This window comes from Calonectris borealis, chromosome 18 (assembly GCF_964195595.1).
Source record: "Calonectris borealis chromosome 18, bCalBor7.hap1.2, whole genome shotgun sequence".
Taxonomy (NCBI): domain Eukaryota; kingdom Metazoa; phylum Chordata; class Aves; order Procellariiformes; family Procellariidae; genus Calonectris; species Calonectris borealis.
The window spans coordinates 9305383-9328421 of record NC_134329.1 but is presented as its reverse complement, the minus strand read 5'-3'; the positions used below and the strand labels follow the sequence as shown (position 1 = coordinate 9328421).

The window sequence follows — 23039 nt, the reverse complement described above, 5'->3', positions numbered from 1 at the left end:
CTACATTAATTTGTCCTTAACTATGAAAAGCACTTGTCACCATCGTACAGTGCTTGAAGTAACAACTATTAATGGCCTTAAGAATGTAATTTTTATCTACCAACCACGGAGCTGACATTTTTCCTAGAGTTTCTGGTAGAGCAGACTGTGACTCTTCTGCTATCCTGGCTTGTAACTGAAACAAGCTTTTCATCCTTTCCTCATTTCTTTATTACACAGTGCTGTAAATATCAATCTATTCCTGCTAAACTACTATGACAAGAACATTAAAGAAATTGATTTGTGCCATCACAAGAAACTGAACCTGAGTAGATGACCTTCGGTACAGAAAGAGGATGTCTCACGTTAAGTGCCATGCACTCAGTGGTGGCACATTATAAATTAAAGGCATATCATCACTATATTTTATCTTACACTCACCTAGAATGTCACGAAATTTCACTTGAGGCTTATGAATATATTCAGGAACAAGTTTCATCCAAGGTACCCACTTTTTTTGAAATCCATCAAAATGAAAGTCATACAAAGTTGGCAGCTGACCTGCAAACCATTAAGCAACTGGAAGTTTTCTAGGACACTGAAATATTTCATAAGAAAATAATCCGATTGAGATGAAAGTGAAGGGCAAGATTCTGGACCAAGTTGGGCAACACTGTGTTCTGTTTACTTGTCATTTAACCCAGTAAGATATCAACCAAAATTTTCCTAGTCCAGCACTTGGATCACACTATCGATTTTTAAGCACCTTCCACTCGCTTTCCTTTCACATTTTATTTTTCCTTTCATTGTTTATGTCTTCAGCTTGGCATAGAAAAGTACTGTTCTGTAAGGACAGACCAGTAGCTGAGAGTCATCTAGCATCAGTATATCTACGTGGTTTTCAGTGATAGTCCTTCAGAGAGCATATTTTGCAACGAGGATAGCTAGCTGGAAGGAAGAACGATGTTCTGCCTTCATGGAAACTAACACTTTTCTAATATAATCAATGGATTCAGACTAAATTATGACAAGATCCTACCTGGCAGCTCCCCTGGCTTAGCCAGGACGTTGTCATCATGAACAGTAGACATGCAGGAAATACGTTTAACATTTTCATCAAATTTAATTCTCCCAGCATCAAGAAGAGCAGCACCTAAGGAGGAGTACAAAGCTTCCAAGAAAAAACACTCCAGAACATCAGGATCATCAGGCTGTACCACAACTAGAGCTTCCAGCATCATAGTCAATTGCACCACCTGTTGTAAAACAAGACAAAACTGTAAATACAATTGCCATTTGGATGCATGAAAACTCTTAATATGTTTTTCAGCTGTTTGAGTGTTTGCTGATCTTTTGTCCTTACAGGTGTATCTACTGATATAAGTATTAATGACAGTAGAAGAGCATTGTTAGGAACCGACTGTTTCTTTTATCTCTTGGTGCTCATCACCAGCAAACTGACATTTCAGCATGGACTCTACTCCTGTGCTTCCTTTGGGAGGTTTTTACTCTCTCCATCATTCCGTTGCTCTTTTTAGATAAACTTTTTCAACTTTTATTCTTTATTCCTTACCATATTTAAATCTGTTTGAGGAACAATGGTCTTCAGCCTTTCTCCTTGTCTGCCATCCACAATTCCCTCTACAATCATATCAATAAGGTAGGGCACATATTTTTGAAAGAGACGATTCAATTCAATTCTCTCTTGCTGAGGAATGAAAAGGATAATAATTCAGCACACAGAAACCTGGAGAGCTAATTTTTGACAGCAGAGCTTCCCATCAGTACCTAGCTGACCAAGTACGATTGTTCTCGCAGGAATCACTTCTACCAAAGACAGGGTACAGCCACATGAAGAAATGTGACACTGTTGTATGGACCGGGTTTTCAGCAGGTGAGGGTCTGCATTCAGCAGGTGCTAGCAACTAAGTTGTCTTACTTCAACTCCCTGTAGCCTTGAGTTTTTAATCTAAATGTAAGAAACAAGGACCTAAGCAATCTCACTGTAAACTCTCTGGAGATCAGGTAAAGTGATTTCTTGGTTCTTCACTTCTCAGAAATAACCAGAAGTTAGAAAAGCTAGGAACTCTCTTTAGCCCTCTGTTGCAGGGCTAGTGATTAGATTTGTTGTCAGAAAATCAGACTACCTTTACAAAGTTCTTTATTTTTTTACAGCTGTCTACAGTTCAGTATTTAATACAGATACTCTCTGAACAAGCGCAGAAATTCCCACCTCATTTCCTCTTTCTTGGATCCACTTCTGCCAGTAGGGCTTATATTTCAGGTTTTTAGGATCTACAAAGACCATTCCACAGCGGGATACCGTGGCAGGAGATGCATACTGTAAGTCACCAACCTATAAAATAATCGTACAAGATAATCATACACTTAAACAAAGAACAGCCACAGTAACTGCTTTTCAGGCTTTGTAGACCCATCTGTATCTAACCCTTCCCATGTATTAAATGGTACAGTCATTACTTACCTCAAACAACAAAGCACAGTGTGACTGAAGTCTAATCCGCTCCCCATTTGCCAGCGTCAATAACTTGTTGTCATCCATGACAGAATTCATGTTTTCAACCCAGAGAGCATCCACATCTCCATCAAACAGAATGTACCTGTGGATACAGGAGCCAAGGGGCACTGACTAATCTCTGATTTTACTAACATATTTCAGAATTCAGATGTGCCATCAATGGTGTTTTGAAGGCTCCCACTCATTTTTGATAATTGCGTAGTTTCCATCCATCTTACTGAGGCTGGAAACACACAGAAGACACACAGAAAAACCCCTAGACACTTTATATTTATTTAGTGGGTTTTTTTAATAGTGCAGTATCAAATATTTAAAATAAAATAACATAAAATATTGATGTAAAACTCAGTATCTAAAAATCATCACAATGATTTCTAGCTGTCTACCTTCGCTCTTTCTTGTCAGTAGGCCTGTTGATATCCCGAAAAATGTTTGACAGGACTCCATCTGTCCAGTCTCGTGTGGTAGGGTCAAGGATCCCATACAGCTCAATCACACTCATAGCTTTAGGGTTCAGTGTGTAAAGCTTTGTCAATAATCCCAGCCTAGAGATACAGCAAGAAAAGCAATATTAAAATGACACAATACCATCTCATGTTAACCCAAGCAAATATTATGATCAGCTATTGATCTTGTCATGACTACACAGGGCTGAATTATGCAGTCTATGGCACTTTACAACCAGATTTCCATGTATCAAATTCTATACTCACTTGTTCTGGGCTTGGCACAAAGCATTAATGACAACTGACTTGCCACCTCCAGTAGGTCCAACTACCATTGTAGTGTGACGAGTTAACATTGTCTCATACATCTGAACTACTTTATCCACCTGAAAAATAAATACTGATTCAATAGACTGCTGTCCGTAATTCTTCTGTGGAAAAGATCAGCAGCTGGTCTATACCAGCGAAGCTTTCCCACTCCAGAGTGCAGCAATACATATCCAGCCTAATGTTTACAACACAAACTCAAGCAATTAACATTTTTTATACCTGGACGGGTAAAACAACATAACCCCCTTCTTCCAGCACTTGTTCTACAGCATCATTAAAGTTAGGATAGCGGACTCGAGGGCAATCCAGGCCAGGAAACAGGTCAGAGATTAGGCCAAGGAAGAGAGGTACATCTTCAAACACAAATTTAGGAAGATTCATATCTCGTAGAGCTCTCATCAGTACAACTTCCTAGAAAAAACATAGCAGAATCAACTTTTACCAAACAGCTAACCAATTATCTAATACATAGTATCATCAAACATCTCTAAAAACCATTGCCTGATTACTTTAGTACAGCTTTCAGAATGTTTTCTTGGCATCAGTTACTAGTGGAAACAAAGGCTATCTTATAAGGTTTAAGCATACCAATAGCTAAGGATAACACACTGCCTTTTTCTACCACATTAACCAAATGCCAAATGGCTGGAGGGCCCACACCACAGCATCCCTGATTTGATGTTAAAATACCCGACTGTTTTATGAACATACCCAAGTTGTAAACACATCCTTTTCCTAGTGAAAAAGATGATCTGCCCAGGGTAACTAAGTAGCAAATCTACCTCACTGAGGTCTGCTGATCCTCTTTTCAGTTCTCCAGCCATCACCAGCACTGACTTAAGGGCCCGCAGTCCAAAATCATAATGATGCTGTTTAGAAAGTTGTTCCTTTGCCAGCTTGTATAGCACTGTCATCTTTTTGGCAAGGATCTGTTTGAGATTTAAGTTAAAGAATCACAAATGTGTAAGTCCGAACACTAGCCATGCATACATGGGTGTGTACATGGGTATGGGTAGCAATGAAATTTTCTTACCTTTGCCATAAGGAACCCTTCTGAAAAGAGCATGATTTCACAGATTTGCTGAAGATCTGGTACAATAACAACCACAGGCCTGAACAAAGCTTTTACAGACTCAGGGAGCTCAGTTCGGCCAGCATAACCAGGATTCATCGTAATAAAAATGCCCATACGCCTATCAAGGTTAATTTCCTGTCCTTCAAACTAAAGGCATAAGAAAACATTAGAACAATACTTATTTGGAATTGAAATAAATAGTACTATTTGCTCAAAGAGAAAACTAGCAATATTGGGGCACCCACTTAGGACAACGTGTTAAAATATTTAGCTTTAGATAGTCATTCAGATACAAACAGTGGGATGAATGTATCTTGGATATAAACATCAAGACATTTCACACTTCTCAATCAAATTTTCTGTCTGAGGGTTTTGAATCCCAATAAACATCAGTAAATAAAGCCTCACAATCCACATCAAGTTAAGTTACTCCTCTCCCTAATTACTATTATACTATTATCCCCTTTACTTACTGTTATCCTATTTAGCTTACTTTTATCCCACTTCACAAAGGAAGAACCTAGCAAAGGATTAGGAAATCAGCAAGGATTTAACATCTCTGAAACTGAGAGTACATACTCCGGAGTTTGAAATGTTCAGCACAAATGAATTACAGAAGCAGCCTTTGATCTAATTATGGGGTTTAACCCTGAATCTTGGCCTCAAAAACAAGATCAGCCTTCACAGTTACTCTTCTTTTTTAATGTTTACCTGAAATGTTTTCAACTGATTCATTAAAGCATTTCGAATAGTTTGAATCTGAGAAGAAATGACTGAAAGCACGGAAGCATCAATACGATTGAATTCATCAAAGCATCCCCATGCTCCACACTGGGCGAGACCAGAGAAAATTTTACCAACTGCCTAACAAGAACAACAAGAAAAACATCTCAGCAATGAATATATAAAACATTCAGCATCAGCAAATTTTGGAGTATGCTACAACTCTTGACTGAGTAAAACCTCTGGATATTTATATATGCAGAAGCTAGCAATCTATCATAAGGCCTTGCAATAATTACTTGCCCAGTGCAGATTGCCTATGTTGAGCTTAAACACATATCATCTATTTACTGCTCCCCTGCTGGAAAGCACCTTCAGGAATTTATTCAAAATAGACTTTTTTTTACTATTTTTCATTATCAATTGGCATGGTGTCTCTAAGGAACGCACATATTCAGAAGTTCAGAATATGTCCTTATCTTGGGCACTGAAAAAGACCAGTAACTGGCACTTTATCAGAGAACACAGATCTTTAACTCTTACTTTGAAATCCATGCCTTCTCCGCAGTTTGTCACTACACACAGCAAGCCCAGTGCTTTGGCCAGATCTTTGGTTGTTTCCGTTTTCCCAGTACCTGCTGGCCCTGCCGGTGCTCCTCCCAAAAACATTGATAAAGCCTTTGGAGACAAACCAAAAAGCAAAGCAAAGCTTGGATTACATTTATATTAAGCAAAATCACAAAATTTAAGGCTTTTGGTACCCAAGGGTTCATTTATCTGTGAATGCATTCTACACTATCTTTGAGGCAATCAGGTTAGAAGGATATCAGAACTGATTTCAAATATATTAGTGTTCACCTTGGCATCTAGGAGATAACAGGAAGTGGCAATAAAATAATTATGCAATTGCCTAGAAGTGTATTTTAAAAGGGCTTGTTAGTAAAAATCTCCTTGAACATATATACCTGTGTGAGTGTAAGATAAATACGATCTGTAAGCGGGGTGATCACAAGACGTCCGTTCAAACCCATATACTCATAACCATACGAAAATGTGCCTGTGCACTGCCGCACAGTCAGTTCATCTGGCTCTCGGTCCCAGTAAAAACGCAGCTGGCTTTCCCATTCAAATTCCTGAGCCTGCAGAATGCTACACAAGAGACATTTGCTCACATGAGGTAAAAGGGTGGAAATACAATTTATGCATCTGGTATTTTCTCAGTAGGTTGGGGGGCGGTGTTTACCTGTCTCTTACGAATGTATCAACAATGTCTCTGGCATGAACATCAATAATGAGAACAGTGTTGTATTTTTTCCTGTCATTTTTGCTCAAAGGCATTGTAATGCGGGTAACCAGGTCATCAATTTGCTTATGCATTTTTTTAGCATAAAGTTTCATTGCCTGTTTTTCTCCCTTCTTCACTTTCCGAAAGACATCCTCTACCTCCCAAGTCCACCACACCTGATTAGCAGCCAGCACCATCATGCCTTGATAGAGTAACATCCAATCAACTCTATGGGAAATACATATAGGGAAGGAGTCTGAGTTACTGTTTATTCTAAGTAATGATCAGGAGAGAAAAAAAAAAAAAGAAAAAAAAAAAAAAGAAGTTCCTCCTATTTCTGCAACAACTACAACACGAGCCAAACTTTACAGGGATGTACAGAATTCTATCAAGGTGTGCTGCAGTATTTCAAAAGCCTAGGAAATACTCTGATAGAAAAGCTGCCTATTCCATGTGTAAAGATTGCCAAGTGGAATTCATAGTGAGAAAAACATACTGTGCACACAACACTAAAAATAAAAACTCAAGACTTAGGAAATTAGATACAATAGATAACACAATTTTTTCAGGTCAGTTAAAATACTGCATATGCATGTATTCATATCCCTCCACATACAGAAATACAGGCTAAATTGTGTAAAAATTAAAAAATTAAGTCTTCATTTTTCTATATTGCTATAGGCTCATAATAACATATAAGGTATTTGTGTTATCCTTGCCACTAATTGTTTCACCTGCTTCTGTCTTCACAGTATCGAAAAATAGCTTCCTTAGTGAGAAGTCTGTTTGTTCGTCTCATTTCTGCTAGCACTGCTGTCATCCAATTCTCCACTCTGCCTTCTGCAGCTACAGCCTGCCGGAACTCCATCACCTCCCCCTCAGCTGAAATCATGGCTGTTGCGATTTTCTTATCACTATCACCATCCTGAAACCTCAGGGAGGCTATGTTATCATACATCTGAAATGCACCAACAAAGAAACTCACTGGCATTTTAGAAACAAAGCTTCAAAGATATAAGTGTATCTAGCCCCCATTTAATCTTGAAAGAAAATTTCCATGGACTCTAAAGAGAAATGGATCTGACTCATAAGTAATCAAATACAAATGCTGTTATATAGCTCAGCAGTCCAGCTGCACAGTAAACAAGCAGATGATCTGGCCCAAATGACATTGATTTTTTTTCTAGAAAATAAAGATCTATCAGGAGCTACAGGAAGGTTCTTTAATGATTGATCATTCTGGCATAACTTGAATGTTCCTCTATCAACGTTCCTCTACCGTAACTGCTACCGGCCAGTATGAGAGCCAGGAGAGATTATTCATGAGACTTGATTTGGTTATTCATAAGCTTCTTCAAGATGCTGCCAGGATGCTCTTTGTATGCAATAAATATTAGCGCACCCTTAACAGCTTGTACAGTATAGTCTGTTAAACTTCTTAAAGCACCTAAAAGCACAAGGCACTGTGCAAAGCCAGATATTGTACCTTTATCATGTGTTCCTGGACACAAAGTGGGTTACTGCTGCCAAGGATACCAAGCAACTCCTCATCAGATATAAAGAAAAATCTTGGGAAAGCATTTCGTTTGGAATCCAAATAATCGTTCAAGCTTTTCTGACATTTCTCCAGCACATCATTTATATGATGGAGGTCTGATAGACGATTTGGGGCTTCACAGGTTTTTTTTATTGTTGGTTCTTTTACAGTTTCATCCATTATCTACATAGGGAGAAAAAAGAGTTTATAAAATACTGAACAGCAATGGATTATACTAAATTATACTTAACTAGTGACAAAGCACACAAGCAGCACAAGCAGTATAGGTTCTTATAGAAGTGAATTAGTTTTAAATATGGTTTCCTATTGCTGCAGTGCTGTATGAAAACATGGCGATAGTACGCTTTCAAAGGTGAGAGCATGGAGATACTACTGTAAAAGCAAGTGTAAGCTTGTCATGCAAGTATAAGCATATACCTGGCTTTGCTCTATACAGTGATACTTCAAGTGAAGGACAAACATAGTATTTCAGAATCACAGTACTATCCCAATTTTGCAGATGGGAAAAAGAAAAGCAAGCCATATTCATACTGGGAGTATGTGTTCAGTATGGGAAGAGTGGCATTATAGCAGGAAAGCCTTTTTAGCAGGTATGTAGGTCCTCAATCTATAGAAACACATCTAAGCTTCTTATTATCATGGTAAAGGTAAAAAGATGTATCCAATGAAAGGAAAAGGGGACTCTGCCTGCCCTGTACCACCAGCCAAGGATCACACCTTTGCCCAGCTTAGCTAAATCAGGAGAAGTCTTCTGTTTATGACAGATGTGAAGTAAAACACGAGTTCCTGGGTTCCCCAACCTCATATTCAATTCATTATAACATACCATTCTCAGTGTTACAAATGACACAGAAGGCTACAGCTAACTATGGAACTGGAAGCAAAATGCACTAAATAATTATGCTGATCACAAGTCAAGTCAGTTACTTGCCTTTTTAAACAGCCTGTCTACGCTGTCAAATATTTTGGCTTCCTCTGGAAGCTGTGATCTGATATCTCCACCAATAAAGATGCTCTCCAGGTACATCCATTTTCTCTGAACCACCATCCAGATCTAAGAATCAAATGTTACCATCAAAGAAAAAAAAAGTACAACAGAAAACCCTGATTGTAAATAATAAACATTAATTATTTAGTCCAGCACTTTCCTACCTACCTCAATTACTTCACCAATCAATGAGAGAGTTTTTTCCCAGTGGTGAACGGTTGAAAGGAAAGGACCCACAAATCGGCTGCTCAAAACACTCTGAAGATTGACATTGTTGTCATCAAGAATCTCTAGAATTTCATCTACAGACCCCAGAATAAAGCCTCGCTTCTCAGTGCCTTTGAAGTACATTTGTACAGTGAATTTCAGGTGTTCCCATGTTTCTACTATTTCCTTCACACCCTGTATGTGAGCATAAAAAGATGCATGTTTCAGCCTTCAAAAACTAGAAAACTATAATCTTAGCATAAAAATTAAATCAATTAATTCAGCAAAATTTTTGCACAGATTTTCTAACTCTGGTTTATAAAGAAGAGTCTATTTCAAAACATCATGATGGAAACGGAATGGATCCTTCTTCAGATCCTTTTTCATAGGCCAAACTTGCTTATTGTAATAACAGAAATCCAATATACTGCTGCCAAAGCCAAGATAGCAAGGATTCTGTGCCATGGGGTAGCTTATTAACAGAGCTATTGATCTTAGTTGCCATCAGTGATATCATGGCAGCTCCCTGAAGATGGCTGAACTTGCTGTCATGCCAATACAAAAATCTCAGATAAAACACAGACTGTTTCATCTATGTCTTTTTAGTTTTGTTATGATTTTTCACATTACCTTCTCAATGCTAAGCTCCTTAACAGCAGTTCCAACTATTTCACTGATAACATCTGAGTGTCTGTGAAGTTCCATAGCGAACATATTCTCCAAAGTGAATGTTTCTGTTGTCATTTCAAAACTCGTTCCTGTTCTCTCCATAAGGTCTTGCCAATGCCTGTTTTAAATTGACACATCAACAATTGTACCAACCACCATGATACAGTAAAAATCAAAACAACTGTAATTTAATATATAATCATGAAACCATGTTTAGCACTCTACAGTTTAAACAAGAACTAGTATTTTGAATACATAAAGTATCCTAGTCATCGTAGTCACCTTGCATGCTATTACACAAGTTTATTAAGCAGAAAGTGAAGTTTAAAGCTGTAGGACATGGCATCACCCCACTAACTGAAATTAAAAGTTCTAACAAAAAAACAAACAAAATCTTCCTATATATAGAAAATGGATTTAAATAAATCAAAGCAAACCTCTCTCTTAAAGCTTCATTTTTCAAATCAAGCAACAAAGGAATGGAGTCTCGAAATGCCTTCATTTTTGTTTCCAAGTGAAAGGCTACTGGCATACTGCGTACTTGCTTGGGCAGCTTTCGAAGGGCTTTAAGAAATCCTTCAATTCCTTCCTGAAGAAACTGGACATTGAGGTTTATCCAGAGTGTCTGAGACCATTCCTTTTTAGCTGCCTGGGAACAAGGTCATCAGGAGGAAAAAAATCATATTTCCTTTTAGTTCTGACCAAAAAAAAAAAATCTTTCCACTACAGTAGGATCTAGAGACCACAGTCAGGATGCAGATGTAATTGTATTAACATTTTACAAACAGAGGAAGAGACAGGTTCATGTCTAAGACAGATTCATAGCCAAACACAACTAGTTGTAGAAGAAATAATCAAAAGGAAATATGGAGAACAGGAAAAGCATCCTTAAGAGCATATTTTACAGGGCATTTTAATTTTGGAAAAATAAAACTTATTGAAAAATAGTTAAGATTAATTAAAGCCTGAGATACCCATTGTCACCTGTACACATACTATATCCAAAAGCAGTGATCAGAAATGATCAGGAGACTTGTTCAGTAAAACGCCACCCAACAATTATTAGGGGGAAGGGAGGTCTGCTCCTATCTGATAAGAGTATGTTTTTGCTCCACTATGGAGGCATTGTTAGTCCTGTACTAACATCATTAAAATAATTTCATTGTGATAGTCAATTACAGGTCACAGCTTATTTCATGCAAAGGCTTAGAACGGAGTTGATGGTAAGTCTTCTTCTCTCCCCCACCTTTTCTGTATGTATGTGCATGAATACATGTGTGTCTGTGTATACACAGAGCAATACTCACTCTTTGTAATTCATAAATTTCATAGATCTGCTTTAGACCTTTCATATCATTCTGTGCTTTCATTAAGTCAGGATACACTGTAGCTGGCAAGTCAAAAAGTTTCTCAACACTGCCCAGTTCCTGATGAATTTTTTCCAGTTTTTCCACTTCTTTTTCATAAATGGCCATGAGTTCCAGTCCTGGGAAAGGAGAGGAATTTTTCTAGATAAACAATCCCAGGGATCATGGGGAATAAATAAGACAGCATTTGCATATAGTCTGTAGAAGTTATAGTACTAAAAATGCCACATTCCTGGTTGATCAGTTTTTATGTTAATAAGGAAAGCACAATTTCCTTGTTTTACATAAAATTTGAAGAATTGTCCAAAGACTAATATTTTTAAGACATCACTTTACACACGTTAATCCATTTACCTTTATCAAGATTTTCCCCAACAGCACCAGGCCCCTCAATCATGAATTTATGGAAGAAATCTTCTATGTCTTTGTTGTAGTCCTCAATTTGTTGCTGTGTAATCTAAACAGAACAGTGTTTAAATTGTTTTCCTTTCTATTTCTATTTTTTTCCAATATTAATTATGAATATTACCTTTGTGAATGTTCTTTTTATGCCTCCAAGGTTGTGATCAACTTCTGATGCTTCAAAGAAGAGAGTCTCCCACTTTTCCCTAATCTTGTCAGCCATCTCTTGCTCTTCTTTAGCTACCTAAAACAAAACAAGTAACATCTCTCACAAGAAATAATTAGTCACAAGAAAGTGAGGAATATGTGCTCACATTATAAATTTGCAAAACAGAAAACTGGCATTGAAGTGATGTGAATCAGATTTAAACACACGCAATATGTCCATTCTGAAGTGGAGATACTGTTTTGAGAAGGGGATTTGGACTAGACAGTCTCCAGAAATCCCTTCTACTCTCAACAATACTGTGATTCTGTAAAATGTCTTAAAAGGAAAACATTTACTCATTCACATGTGAGGCATTTGTGCCCCTAGCTCAAATCTGACATGTTTCATGAGGCAAGGCATAACATGCACTTACCGGAATATTGTACATTGCAAGAGTTCGGTATCTCTCCCAGATGTCCAAATATTTCAGTTCCACCTTGAAGGACATGCCTTTGATCTCCGCAATTGTGCCAAGGACAATTTTGAGATCTTCCAGGGAATCTGGAGGTCTCTTAAGACTCTGTGATAAGGTCTGTAAAAAGTAAAAATAATTTCCAGAAGCAACACTGACAAAGAAATGAGGCAGAATTACAATTATTATTCAAACACAAAACACAAGTAAATAACATGCAAATTCATTTTCATTTTTAGTCTATGAGATAAAGATAACACATAAAAAAAATCAAGAAAAAGTAAACCCCAGTACAGAAGGGATGTTTTTGCTACAACAAAATAGAAGTTGTAAGCAGCAGTTTAAAGGGACCTTCAGAATTACCAGTAGGAACATTTCACCAGTACAGGAGTGAGAAAGTCCTGGGTTTTCATGTTACTACTCTCTCCTGTTTCCCAGCTACAGAGGGGGACAGCTCATCTCTTTACATATGACATACCAGAACACACCAGATAGTTTCAACCAATTTGGAGCATGGTTCAGATCGTCACCTACTCAGTGCTAGCTACATCATACAAGAGGAACTGAAAACACCTACCTGAATCTCCTCCTGAAGACTGAAGAGTTCCTCTCTCGCAGACTCATTAAGCAACTTTCCAAGAGAAATCACCCAGCTTCTAGCATTTTCCTGCACTGTGTAGGCTAAAGGAGCCAGCTGAAGCCTGATAAATTGCTCATCTTTAATCAAGGGCTGTTGAGTCACTTCTTGAGCTACCTTCATATAGAACTGCAACTCTTCATCAAAGGTGACACAAGCAGGTTTTTCTGCAGCTAACCTCTCCATGACTATGCCTTTGTCTAATTTCCATAGCGGGTGGTACCTCTTCCATTGGTTCAAATACTTGCTGAGAGAAGCCAGGAGCTTGTGGACATTCTGAGTGATGAGAACAGCCTGTTCAACTATCAGAGGGTTCTGGGAGATGTCACTGTAAAAGCTGAAAGTGATAACTTCATCTTCCTCGACATGCTGAGGAGGGCATTCAATACATGTACCATGCATCCATCGTACAAAATGCTAGAGTTTTCAAGACAGGGTTGAAAAACAGTTATTGTAGAAAGTCATTTTAGTCAAATCATTCATCATTACTTAGAAGACTATGTAGGAGGTGGTGTGAATGATTTCTCAAACCAATTGTTTTTCTGACAGTAAGAAAAGAGATTACATTTTCCCATAAACTTGAGAGAAGAGTTAATTTCACGCTAACAAAACCTTTCCATGCATTACTCAGTCTGCTTTTAAAATCTACACTGAGCAACAACATAGCATGACACAGAGAAATAGGTATTAGATCAAACAGGCTAGATGCAGCAGTGGAGCAGAACAGCAAATCTGAGCATAGGAAGCACACTTCATCTAAATTTATTCATTTCACGTGACATCTGGAATCATTTCTCCATCAGCACAGGGCAGGAACACTGCCACAATATTTGGCTTCTTTTCTGGAAGGCAGCTCAGTGTGCAGGGAAATGCACTTATGCAGGGAAATACTGCTTCACCTTTGCCAGCAAGCTAGATATTTCGTATGCTGTAAACCCGCTGTCCTAGATGTGTCTTAGATGCCCTTCTCCCAACATTTTCTGAACTGTTTTTCTGCTGCTTTTGAGGAGAGCCATAATATAGACAAGGCTACTCACATTCCTTATTCCACCAGCTTATTCATACATCAGAAAGCAACATCTGCAGTGCAATCTGAAAAGTATTTCCTTCTGATGTACGCTGATTTATAGAACCAAATCATGTCCTTACAGTGGCAAAACTGCTGAAAAGTAACAAATAATTTTGCCTGAGTAAAAATTGCATGAAGCTTTATGGCAATTCTTTTCCTTTGTCATCAGTTCGCAAAATTAGGACAGCCTGTAAAATTAGAACAATGTACTGGATATTTTGATTTCAAGATAAAGCAATATGAATCTTCCCTTTGAGATTTACGCTTGTCCAAACATAAAGCAAGATTAATTCATTATAATCACAAGCAAACTCTGTCAGCAAGTAAATCTTTATCAAAAATCACCTTAGTGACCTCAACACAGTCTCGGATACATTGTGCAGTCATTTTGTCAATCTCGCTGGCATTAGGTTGCAAGATTATCTCGGGAACAGATAAAATAGCTTCTGTTTGGAACAGTGGCACATTTGCAAGAACAGCTGCATTAAAAGCCTGCAAATTCCTGGGAAAGGAAAAAAATCATGTCAAAGATTGTAATAATCAGGTGCTGCCCCCCATGGAAATGCCCAACAGAGACTGCAATCATCAGGTATGTGCTTAGATATATAAGCAGATCTGTCTGAAGTCAGTTACCACTAATTTCAGCTGGAAACACTGATGTGTATTGGAGCAAAATTATCCCACCAATACTGATGTAATGCAAAAGCTTGACTAGCTAAAAGAAGCTATTGGAAGGAATGAATGGGGATACCCTGGTGCAAAAGGGCCCTGAGACTATTGTCAACTCCATTGCAAGAGTCCAGCCAAGAAAGCACAATGAAGTTAGCTGAGCATGGACCAGATTACAAAGACATGGATCATGAGAAGAAGAGATGGCTGGGAAGCTTTAATAACTCTGCAATGCTCTATTGTAATAATATCTTGCTTATAATATAAGCCCTTATAATATCTGGCTACAGGAACCTCCTTGGCCACAGCTGCTGCAGAACAGGTAAAGTAAAATCCAACAAACCTTTGTTCTTGTACTGGTGTCACCTGCATTACAGGGATGCATCTGGCACCCAGACACCAAATTCTCAAAATGGCATTCTTTAGTAAAACAAAACTTTGATTTTAAAAATAAACCAGGGATATGCAACTACACACGCTGCAGAAAACGTACGTTATTCTTCTCTTCTGCTAACAACATGCCAATATCCATTTTCTCAGAATTTGTGTTTCTCCTGTACCTTGTTATCAGATCTCTGTTCTTTGTGGGGAAAAAACAGTACAAATACAAATATGCCTGAAACTGCAAACCACTGAGGTGCTCAAACAGAGTATCAGTATATGCACTGATCAACAGATCCAGAAAAATCTGAAGATGGAAGACTGAAAATCCATTAAAGCAAACAATTGACTTACTTCACAATTAACTGTGTCAACACCCGATAAATCCTATTTTCCCAGTATGCATAATAGGAAGTTAATTTTGGAGATTTGCCACTGTTCGTATTGGCAACTTGTCCTTCCACTTTTATTAGCAATTGTGGAATGGCAGTATACTTTCTAACCATGTGTGCCACATCTTTTGCTCTTTCACACTTAACATACTCAAAAAATTCTTTCGCTTCTGCAAAAGATACAAAAAATAGTGTTATTAACTGCAAAAGACCTAACAGACTTGCATACTGGAATAATTAGCTGGGCTTTATTTGTGAACATGAAATTGATCTTGTATACTGACAAAAAATATCTTCACATATTAATGCTTAATTTATTAATATTTCAGTCCTCTGATTTTGTATGGAATCAATTATTTAATAGCAACCATTACATATGAAAGTAACCTTTTTAAGACTTACAAAGCGTTGAAAGAAATTTGATCTATCACGCACTCACTCAAGTGACAGGGAGACCTGGGAGACAATCACCTCACTGCAATTTCCGTCTGAGGAAACCAGTTCAGTTCAGATAGCCCAGAAGAGAGCTGACACTCCATGCAGATTGCAGCTCTAAGACTACACTACTGCATACAAGAAGGATAAGGAAATCAAAGGAAAGCTAGGGGGAAAGTGATCAAAAGCAAGGTAGACACAAATCGAATGATCTACTTGTATACTCATCTTTATGTTTCTCTCATTGACACCATCAGCTTTAGGGTACTGAAGCTCTGCTTGTGCTTCCTCTGTTACACCATGAAATACTACTGTAACTAGTTTTGGTAACAATTAAAAGGGTTGATCTTAGCAACTAAAAATGCAAAGTAGCAGACAGAGCAAAATAAAACATCACAGAGCTTGGAAATGAAAATATAAAGACTTACTAGGAAGTTCATCACCATTTTTTGAAAGCGGAAACTTAAAGAGATTTGTTGATTCCATGAACAGAAGTTTGTTGCTTATGTCTTCAGAATTATTATGAATCTGATGCACAAGTGATTCAAACTTCCTGATGGCTTGTGTACATCGGACAATAAAGTCACCAATACCTTGAAATAAATCACAACCATTTGTTTTTTTTTAATTTTAGCAAATATTTCACCAATTAATCAAAATTGCCACAACCAGATGTGTTTTATCTCTGAGAATGAACTGATGTTCTGCAGAAAGATAGATTAGATGATTTCTCACCTAATCCTTCATCTAGCTCCCTTACAGCTGTTATCTAAGGGTCTCTATCCATTTCCACTCAGTTTTTTTAAATATAATAAAAACATAGGAAATACCCTTCTCGGCCAGAGTCTGTCTAACCTACTATTCTGACTCTGACTGTGGCAATAGGATGTACCATTTAGGGGTACATTGCTGTCATATGACATAAAAAATAGAGTGCAGAATTGAAGAGATTTTTTAACTGAAAATCAGTATCTAAGGCCATTTTAAAATAGTATCTCCATTACCTAAAGAGTTCCAACTGAGTCTTCTGTGCCCTGATTTGAATACTCTCCAGAGTTCTTGAATATGGTCATCAAGAAGTTTGGTTTCTGCTTCATTCAGTGTTCCCATTAATTTGTGATAGCGATCCAGCATGTTTTTCAATCCATTTGTATACCTGAGTGTAAGAAACAGAACAACAACAAAACATAAAAATCAGGATTTTCTGGAAATACAGCTCTGAACTCATATCAAAGAGCAGATCACTTCCATCATTCTGTTCAGACTTCTGAATCTGACAATAACCACTGAATATGTATTGATTATAAATGCAATTCATTTCCTATTGAAAACAAAAGAAAAATTTCTTATAGCACCAATAGTAGCTAGACCAACCTTTCTCACCCTAACTCAGAAAAAGTTTTTAAGACAGCCTTAGTTTGAAGCACATAAGCGAACTCAACAGGTGAACTTTAAAATCCAGTTAGGGCTCTTATTGGCATACCTGTGTGCTAAATGCCTGTGATAATTTGTGCAAAAGTGACTTATCCAAAGCTGCACAGAAGGAAGCGGCAGCAAGTTTAAATGTGAGCTGAATCTAAATGGCACTAGTAATTTATTGCAAAACAAATTACTTTCCTTGTTTTTTCTCAGATTTGACGAGATGTTCATTTGTATGACATAGTCCTATAGGGTGAAGGATGTAGCCAGTGCCAGAGAAAAGCTTATTAGTGCAACATGGCCATTAGTAATTTTACCCTTAAAAAAAAAAAAGGCACTAAGAGCTCTCATATTTCCAAAATTTGATGACTCAGGGCCTATTCTGGTTTGGAGTGAAATCACCTGAAACACTGCCATAAGTCTGTATGTGAGCAGATATTCTGTTACAGCCTTACCTAAGATATTTGTCTTCCTGTAATGCCACATATCTTGCTATTTCTGGGACTGGAAACCCTAGTTGTTCCATGTACTTTGTTTCAATGATAATCTCTTGGAGTACGGGAGAAAAATTCACTATGAAGCGGACATTTTTCTTTGTGGTAACAGGCTCCTCTGTTACAGAGCTCTACAACACAAGAAAGAGCAGCAGAAAGGAGAGGAACACCAAACCGTTACAATGCAAGGAAAAGGTTAGCTCTTGGAGACATTTGATAAGGCAGTAGGTAAAAGTCAGAACGGCTCATTCAGAGCTTGTGGAAATGCCTTTAAAATTCGATAGCAACCTCAGCATTCTAGTTTCAGAAATTATACACAACTACTTCTTCAGTGAAAGCTGATTACAAGAAACAAACCAAATCATCTCTGATTACATACTGCTGCAACCAGTTGCAACAGAAATCCCAGTGGAAGTTCATAGTCAGACAAAAGTTTAGTTAGAACAGGATTCTGCGTGATCTCTGCTGGGAACTTACATCCACCTAACTTCAGTCCCAAGTTTTGTTGTAATGTCCCAAAGACATTGCACCAAAACCCAAAAATTAACGGGAATTACAGCACAGAAGGACACAGAGAGAAACGACATTTATACATTTGCGACGTCATTCAGCAACTATGTCTTATAAAGGACCACAAACAATTCTGAGCTCAGAACTTTTGAAATTTTCCTTTCAAAAACTGTGTTTACAACATTATTTTTAGAAAAATCTCACTGACCAATAGATAAGTTTCAGTTCTTCCTCATAGAGAAGTCTGGTATACTACCTTCCTATATCTCACCTGCTCAAAAGTCTCTGCATTAACATGGGTTGCAGTCCCGCCAGTGATGACAGTCAGGAGAGTATTTTTCAATAACAGTGGGAGTATCTGTTCTGTCCCATCTCTCCACTGATTGTATTTTTGATCTTCATACTCCTTCATCCTCTTGGCCACTTGAAGATATATTTGTTTTACCTAGAAAGGAAAATTCTGTATAACTCATTTTAAAGACCATGAGAAATGTTCAACTAACCTGTCTTAATATGGTGTCTTAATATGGTTTCTAATTTTTATTAGATGAGAGGGCAAGTAATGCCTTGTAATTAATGCAGGCGATGGAGAATTCAGGCTCTTGAATTCTGTCATTGATTCTGTCACTGTCTCTCTGGGAAACAGTGGGAAGGTCCCAATCAGCTTTTCACATCTAACTTGCTGTGTGCAAAGACATTCTTGGAACTTCACCTCACATAAGAGCACTTTCACATCTTTATAAGAAGGGCATGAAGAAAGTATTTCTTCCTTCATTAAATATCAGAAGAACTAACATACTTCCTTTCCACGTTCACTAGCAAGCAACTCCTCTACTTCTTGAAATCGAATAATAGTGTGTTTGATCCGATAGAAAAGGGATCGGGACCAGTATATTGCTCCAGCCACTGGAGGATGATTCTTGTACAAAGGCGGATCCTTCAGGTTCTGAACAAAGATTTGCTTAACATTTTCGACCTAGAAGAGAATAAAATATTGCAAAGAATCATTTCTCCACTTGCTTGTCCATGGTCAGTATCTAAACAGGTACACAATTTTTTTTTTTCCATGCATCTCTTGTTTGTATTAATTGCATTACAGAGAATGTCTTCCTTTCTATATCCTGTGGAACTGCTATTGTGGCAGAGTTTTCTGTAAGATTACATTTTATCGTTAAACTCAATGTTCTTTGAAATACCAAGAAAAATGCTATGACATGAAATGCTTTCCAACATACAGGCTTCAACATGTCAGAATCTCTGACAACTCTTGGTCATACCATGAACTCGTCGTCCATCACAAGAAAGCTTTATGGTATGAACGATGTATTTTCTCAGGAAGGACCACTGTTGAACTGCTGTTCACAAGGTAAAGGAATAGCCACAAGCCTTGTTGCATTCAGAGTACATGCAAACACCTTTCGGTTCCCATACAGTGCCACACATATACAGATATGCACATCCATTTCAGTGAATTAACCATACTATTTCTCCAATAGGCTCCAAAAAAGTGAGAGCAATTATTATGTTTATTTTGTAAAACTTGTCAGTTTTTCAGATAGTAAGTGACTATACAGGTATTTAGACATATACAGAGATTTTTGATTTTCACTAGGTAAAGAGCTTCATGTACTACATAAGAAATCCTTAAACGAAATACCTCTTTACAGTATTGGTCCAAAATATCATTGAACTTCATCATCAACTGCTTATTAATGGTTTCACGTGAGCGGATGTGTTTGAAGTTTAACAGCATGTCAAATGCAGCTTCTGCTGATCGAAGGGTCTTAAAAGATTCATCAATAAAGTCGTTGGTCTCTTCTTCAATAACCTAAACAAAGGAAGAAGGCCAAGAAATCCTATCACTTAGAGATTCATCTTGCAAAACCAAGAAAGGAAGGCAAAATGAAAATACTTTTTTACAACAGTGGTACAATATTTTTACTATTCTTTGTCTTATAAATTACTAACAAACTGATGGCTTTCCAGTATGCTGCAGGAAATTAATGTTAATTAACCTGTCTGCTGGGCAGGTGTATAAATCACAAAAAACATTGTAACAATTTGTACTTTGTGGGTATTCTTAGCTGACGGGTGAAGGACTGAATGAATCCAGAAAAGGAAGTTTTACTTCTTTGTAGGACATGATTGAGACATGTCAGCACATGAGTACAGGGGGTCACATGTAGCCTCTGTTCATGCAGTAGCGATTCTGCTGATGAACAAAAAGCATGCTTCACCATTTTCAAGATAAAGTGAAACTATAAACAAAAACAACTTGGAAACAGAATACTGACTTAAAAAATGGGTCAAATTCCTCACATTTTCATTTACATATTTATTCATATATTCTTTTCTTTTGCAAACTTACATTTTCTTTAAATGAAAATGTTGATATTCTAGAAGGAATTTGTATATAGGAAGTAATGGGGGGCGGATGACAGTACGTGGTACTTACTGAAACTTCTTCTTTAAATTCTTCCATAATTAATTTCCAGTCATGTGCGCTTTTGATGCTAAAAGGGTCAAAAGTCAGTTCTTCCATAGGACTAGTTAGTCCATTTACTCTTCTCAGTAGATCATCAATACGCTTTGGATCCCCTGTGACAGCTTTCAGTTCAGGACCAAATATATTGTAAAACTCTTCAATGATCTGTTAATTCAGAAGAACATACCAGAACGCTTTATTTTTAATGTTTTTTTTTCTGCCATTTAACACATCTTTCTGATATTATTTCCTTTAAAAAATAAAAATAGCTCAGAAAATGATCAATTCATGCTGTAATTTACATTTCGTATATTTCTATAAAGGACACTAAGTAGCTTTATGGAAAGAAAACCCCACTGTACAGGCCCAACACTTCAGTTGTTAAAACAGATAATACTCAGTTATCACTCCTTTTTATTCCACTTTTCACATACACAGTTTTTACATACACAGTCTATAGCAGCTGAGCATTGATGGACCACTAATATGGGTAGTTACCCTGATTTAAATTAGCCTAAATCTCTCCATTCATAGGTTATCTTCTAATTGTTATACTGATTCATATATAGTCAAATTTTATATTTTAGTATACTTAAATGGTTATTTTATTTAAAATTATATTATTAAGCGAGCAACCCATGAAAATTGCAAATCTGTGAAACAGTTCTTACAAGTCTGTTATGTTCATAACAGCAATGGACACAGCAATATCTTGTACCACTACCTTGAGACAAGTTATTTCGTCTCAAGCATTAAGTGCAGCTTTGTTGGAATCAAAGGCATCGCTCAGGTCTTAAACACAAAACCACTCACAAAAATAAAGGCTGTTAACATTTCAACAACTACAATACAAAAGAATCTCCTCTACAGAATAAAACACTGATCACACAATCCCTTTATTTATTGTCTATATTACTACCTGCAAAATATCATACAGATCTTGACAGACTGAAGACATATAATCTGTTTTTTCAAATAAACGTTTTCGGTCAAATTCCCAGTGTTGCTCTCTTCCTGATGCTTCAATTTGGGCACGAACAGCAAAATAATATTTCTTCCATTGTTCAAGAGTGCTTTTGGCTTCTGCTATCTTATTTTTTGCAGCAGCTTTATCTTCTCTGTTAGTCAAATCAAAACAGTTAAGATACGATAGATAGAAAAACTATAGATAGAAAATGATATCTCAACTGGATTAATACACCCTGGTTTAGCAGCTTCTAATTATACAAGATCTAGTCAAAACTTAAAATTATGAGGTCTTAATTTTCAACGTGACTGATTTCAAAAGGAGATATTATTTCAGGACTGATTTTGATGATATTTATGCCACTTTTGTACACTATAATTCTATTGGGTTTATTGATTTATGTCCTTTTGAGACAAAAGAGCACAAGCACTTATTTCTTCAAGGCTGATTCAGTAATTTATGAAAATTACAAAATAAATTGACTTTTAATTGACCTTCTAATACAACTCCAGATAGTGAAAAACACTGAAACCTATTTGATGAAAGTGTTACCTACTGCATTTCGTGTAAAACAAGCAAAGCTTTTAATCAATACAGCCTAGTTAAACAGGAATCCAGTACTTACTTAAACAGTGTGTGTAAATCCACAACTTTGTACACTCTTGTTGAAATTTCCCATGCAATTCGTTCCATGAGGGGTACCATCCGTTCATCCGTGTTGTAATGCCGTGAGATAATCCATACCATTCTCAGGGCATTCATCAGTGAAGGAATTGTATCCAAGACAACATTAAACCCAGTGCCATACGTTAAGTTCTATTAAATGTATTATAAATATTGTGAATAAGATATCATGAAAATATACAGACACATATTCAATAAACCAATATTTATTCTATAGGTACCTGAAGTTAAGGAAGTTTGTGACACTATTAAATAAATAACCCAGTCAAGGAAACACCCTGGTGCCTAAGTAACACACATGGTTAAGAATGTGCAAATCTGCATCTATTGCTCCAAATGTTTTTTAGGTCCTGTCTGAAAAGAGAATTAATATTCTCTTTTCTGTAAAAGATGTCCCAAGACTGGCTTTGGCTCAGCTCTTTATTTGGATGTCTGGATGATCTTCAATAAAACTTAAAAATTGAGACATCAGCTAAAATCAATGACAGAAGCTACATCAAAAATGGAAATCTTTGTTTTCCCCAATTTAGCTATGCTATCAAATTCTCCCAAGGCTGTGATTTACAAACCAAGCTGTTCACAGCTCTGGGCTTCTGCTTTCAAATATTAGAACAACTGTAACTCAAACAAAATAAGCGAGCCTTTTTTTATTAAATATAAAAAAGCTAGAGTATATCTTTATTGTTGATAAGAAGTAAAAAATAAACAA

The 23039-nt window shown here is 37.1% G+C and overlaps 1 protein-coding gene across 2 annotated transcripts in view; it reads right to left on the bottom strand.

The window, feature by feature from the left end:
* The window catches only part of DNAH10 (dynein axonemal heavy chain 10), a 57538-nt gene that overhangs the window by 27370 nt on the left and 7129 nt on the right, over positions 1-23039 (bottom strand). For both annotated transcript variants that reach the window (XM_075167819.1, XM_075167818.1), the window contains 36 exons: positions 22272-22462; positions 21599-21797; positions 20650-20844; positions 19852-20022; positions 18994-19170; positions 18466-18639; positions 17646-17815; positions 16776-16927; positions 16200-16364; positions 15299-15506; positions 14240-14396; positions 12766-13242; positions 12150-12308; positions 11696-11812; positions 11521-11623; positions 11107-11285; positions 10237-10448; positions 9761-9917; positions 9092-9325; positions 8867-8989; positions 7864-8097; positions 7112-7335; positions 6336-6605; positions 6058-6241; positions 5636-5770; positions 5081-5233; positions 4328-4516; positions 4077-4223; positions 3514-3705; positions 3232-3350; positions 2905-3063; positions 2465-2600; positions 2213-2335; positions 1553-1687; positions 1019-1235; positions 421-540 (listed from right to left, as the gene is read on the bottom strand). In XM_075167819.1, coding sequence (XP_075023920.1) covers positions 421-540; positions 1019-1235; positions 1553-1687; positions 2213-2335; positions 2465-2600; positions 2905-3063; positions 3232-3350; positions 3514-3705; positions 4077-4223; positions 4328-4516; positions 5081-5233; positions 5636-5770; positions 6058-6241; positions 6336-6605; positions 7112-7335; positions 7864-8097; positions 8867-8989; positions 9092-9325; positions 9761-9917; positions 10237-10448; positions 11107-11285; positions 11521-11623; positions 11696-11812; positions 12150-12308; positions 12766-13242; positions 14240-14396; positions 15299-15506; positions 16200-16364; positions 16776-16927; positions 17646-17815; positions 18466-18639; positions 18994-19170; positions 19852-20022; positions 20650-20844; positions 21599-21797; positions 22272-22462 — 6457 coding nt within the window. The remainder of the gene's footprint in view (positions 1-420; positions 541-1018; positions 1236-1552; positions 1688-2212; positions 2336-2464; positions 2601-2904; positions 3064-3231; positions 3351-3513; positions 3706-4076; positions 4224-4327; positions 4517-5080; positions 5234-5635; positions 5771-6057; positions 6242-6335; positions 6606-7111; positions 7336-7863; positions 8098-8866; positions 8990-9091; positions 9326-9760; positions 9918-10236; positions 10449-11106; positions 11286-11520; positions 11624-11695; positions 11813-12149; positions 12309-12765; positions 13243-14239; positions 14397-15298; positions 15507-16199; positions 16365-16775; positions 16928-17645; positions 17816-18465; positions 18640-18993; positions 19171-19851; positions 20023-20649; positions 20845-21598; positions 21798-22271; positions 22463-23039) is intronic.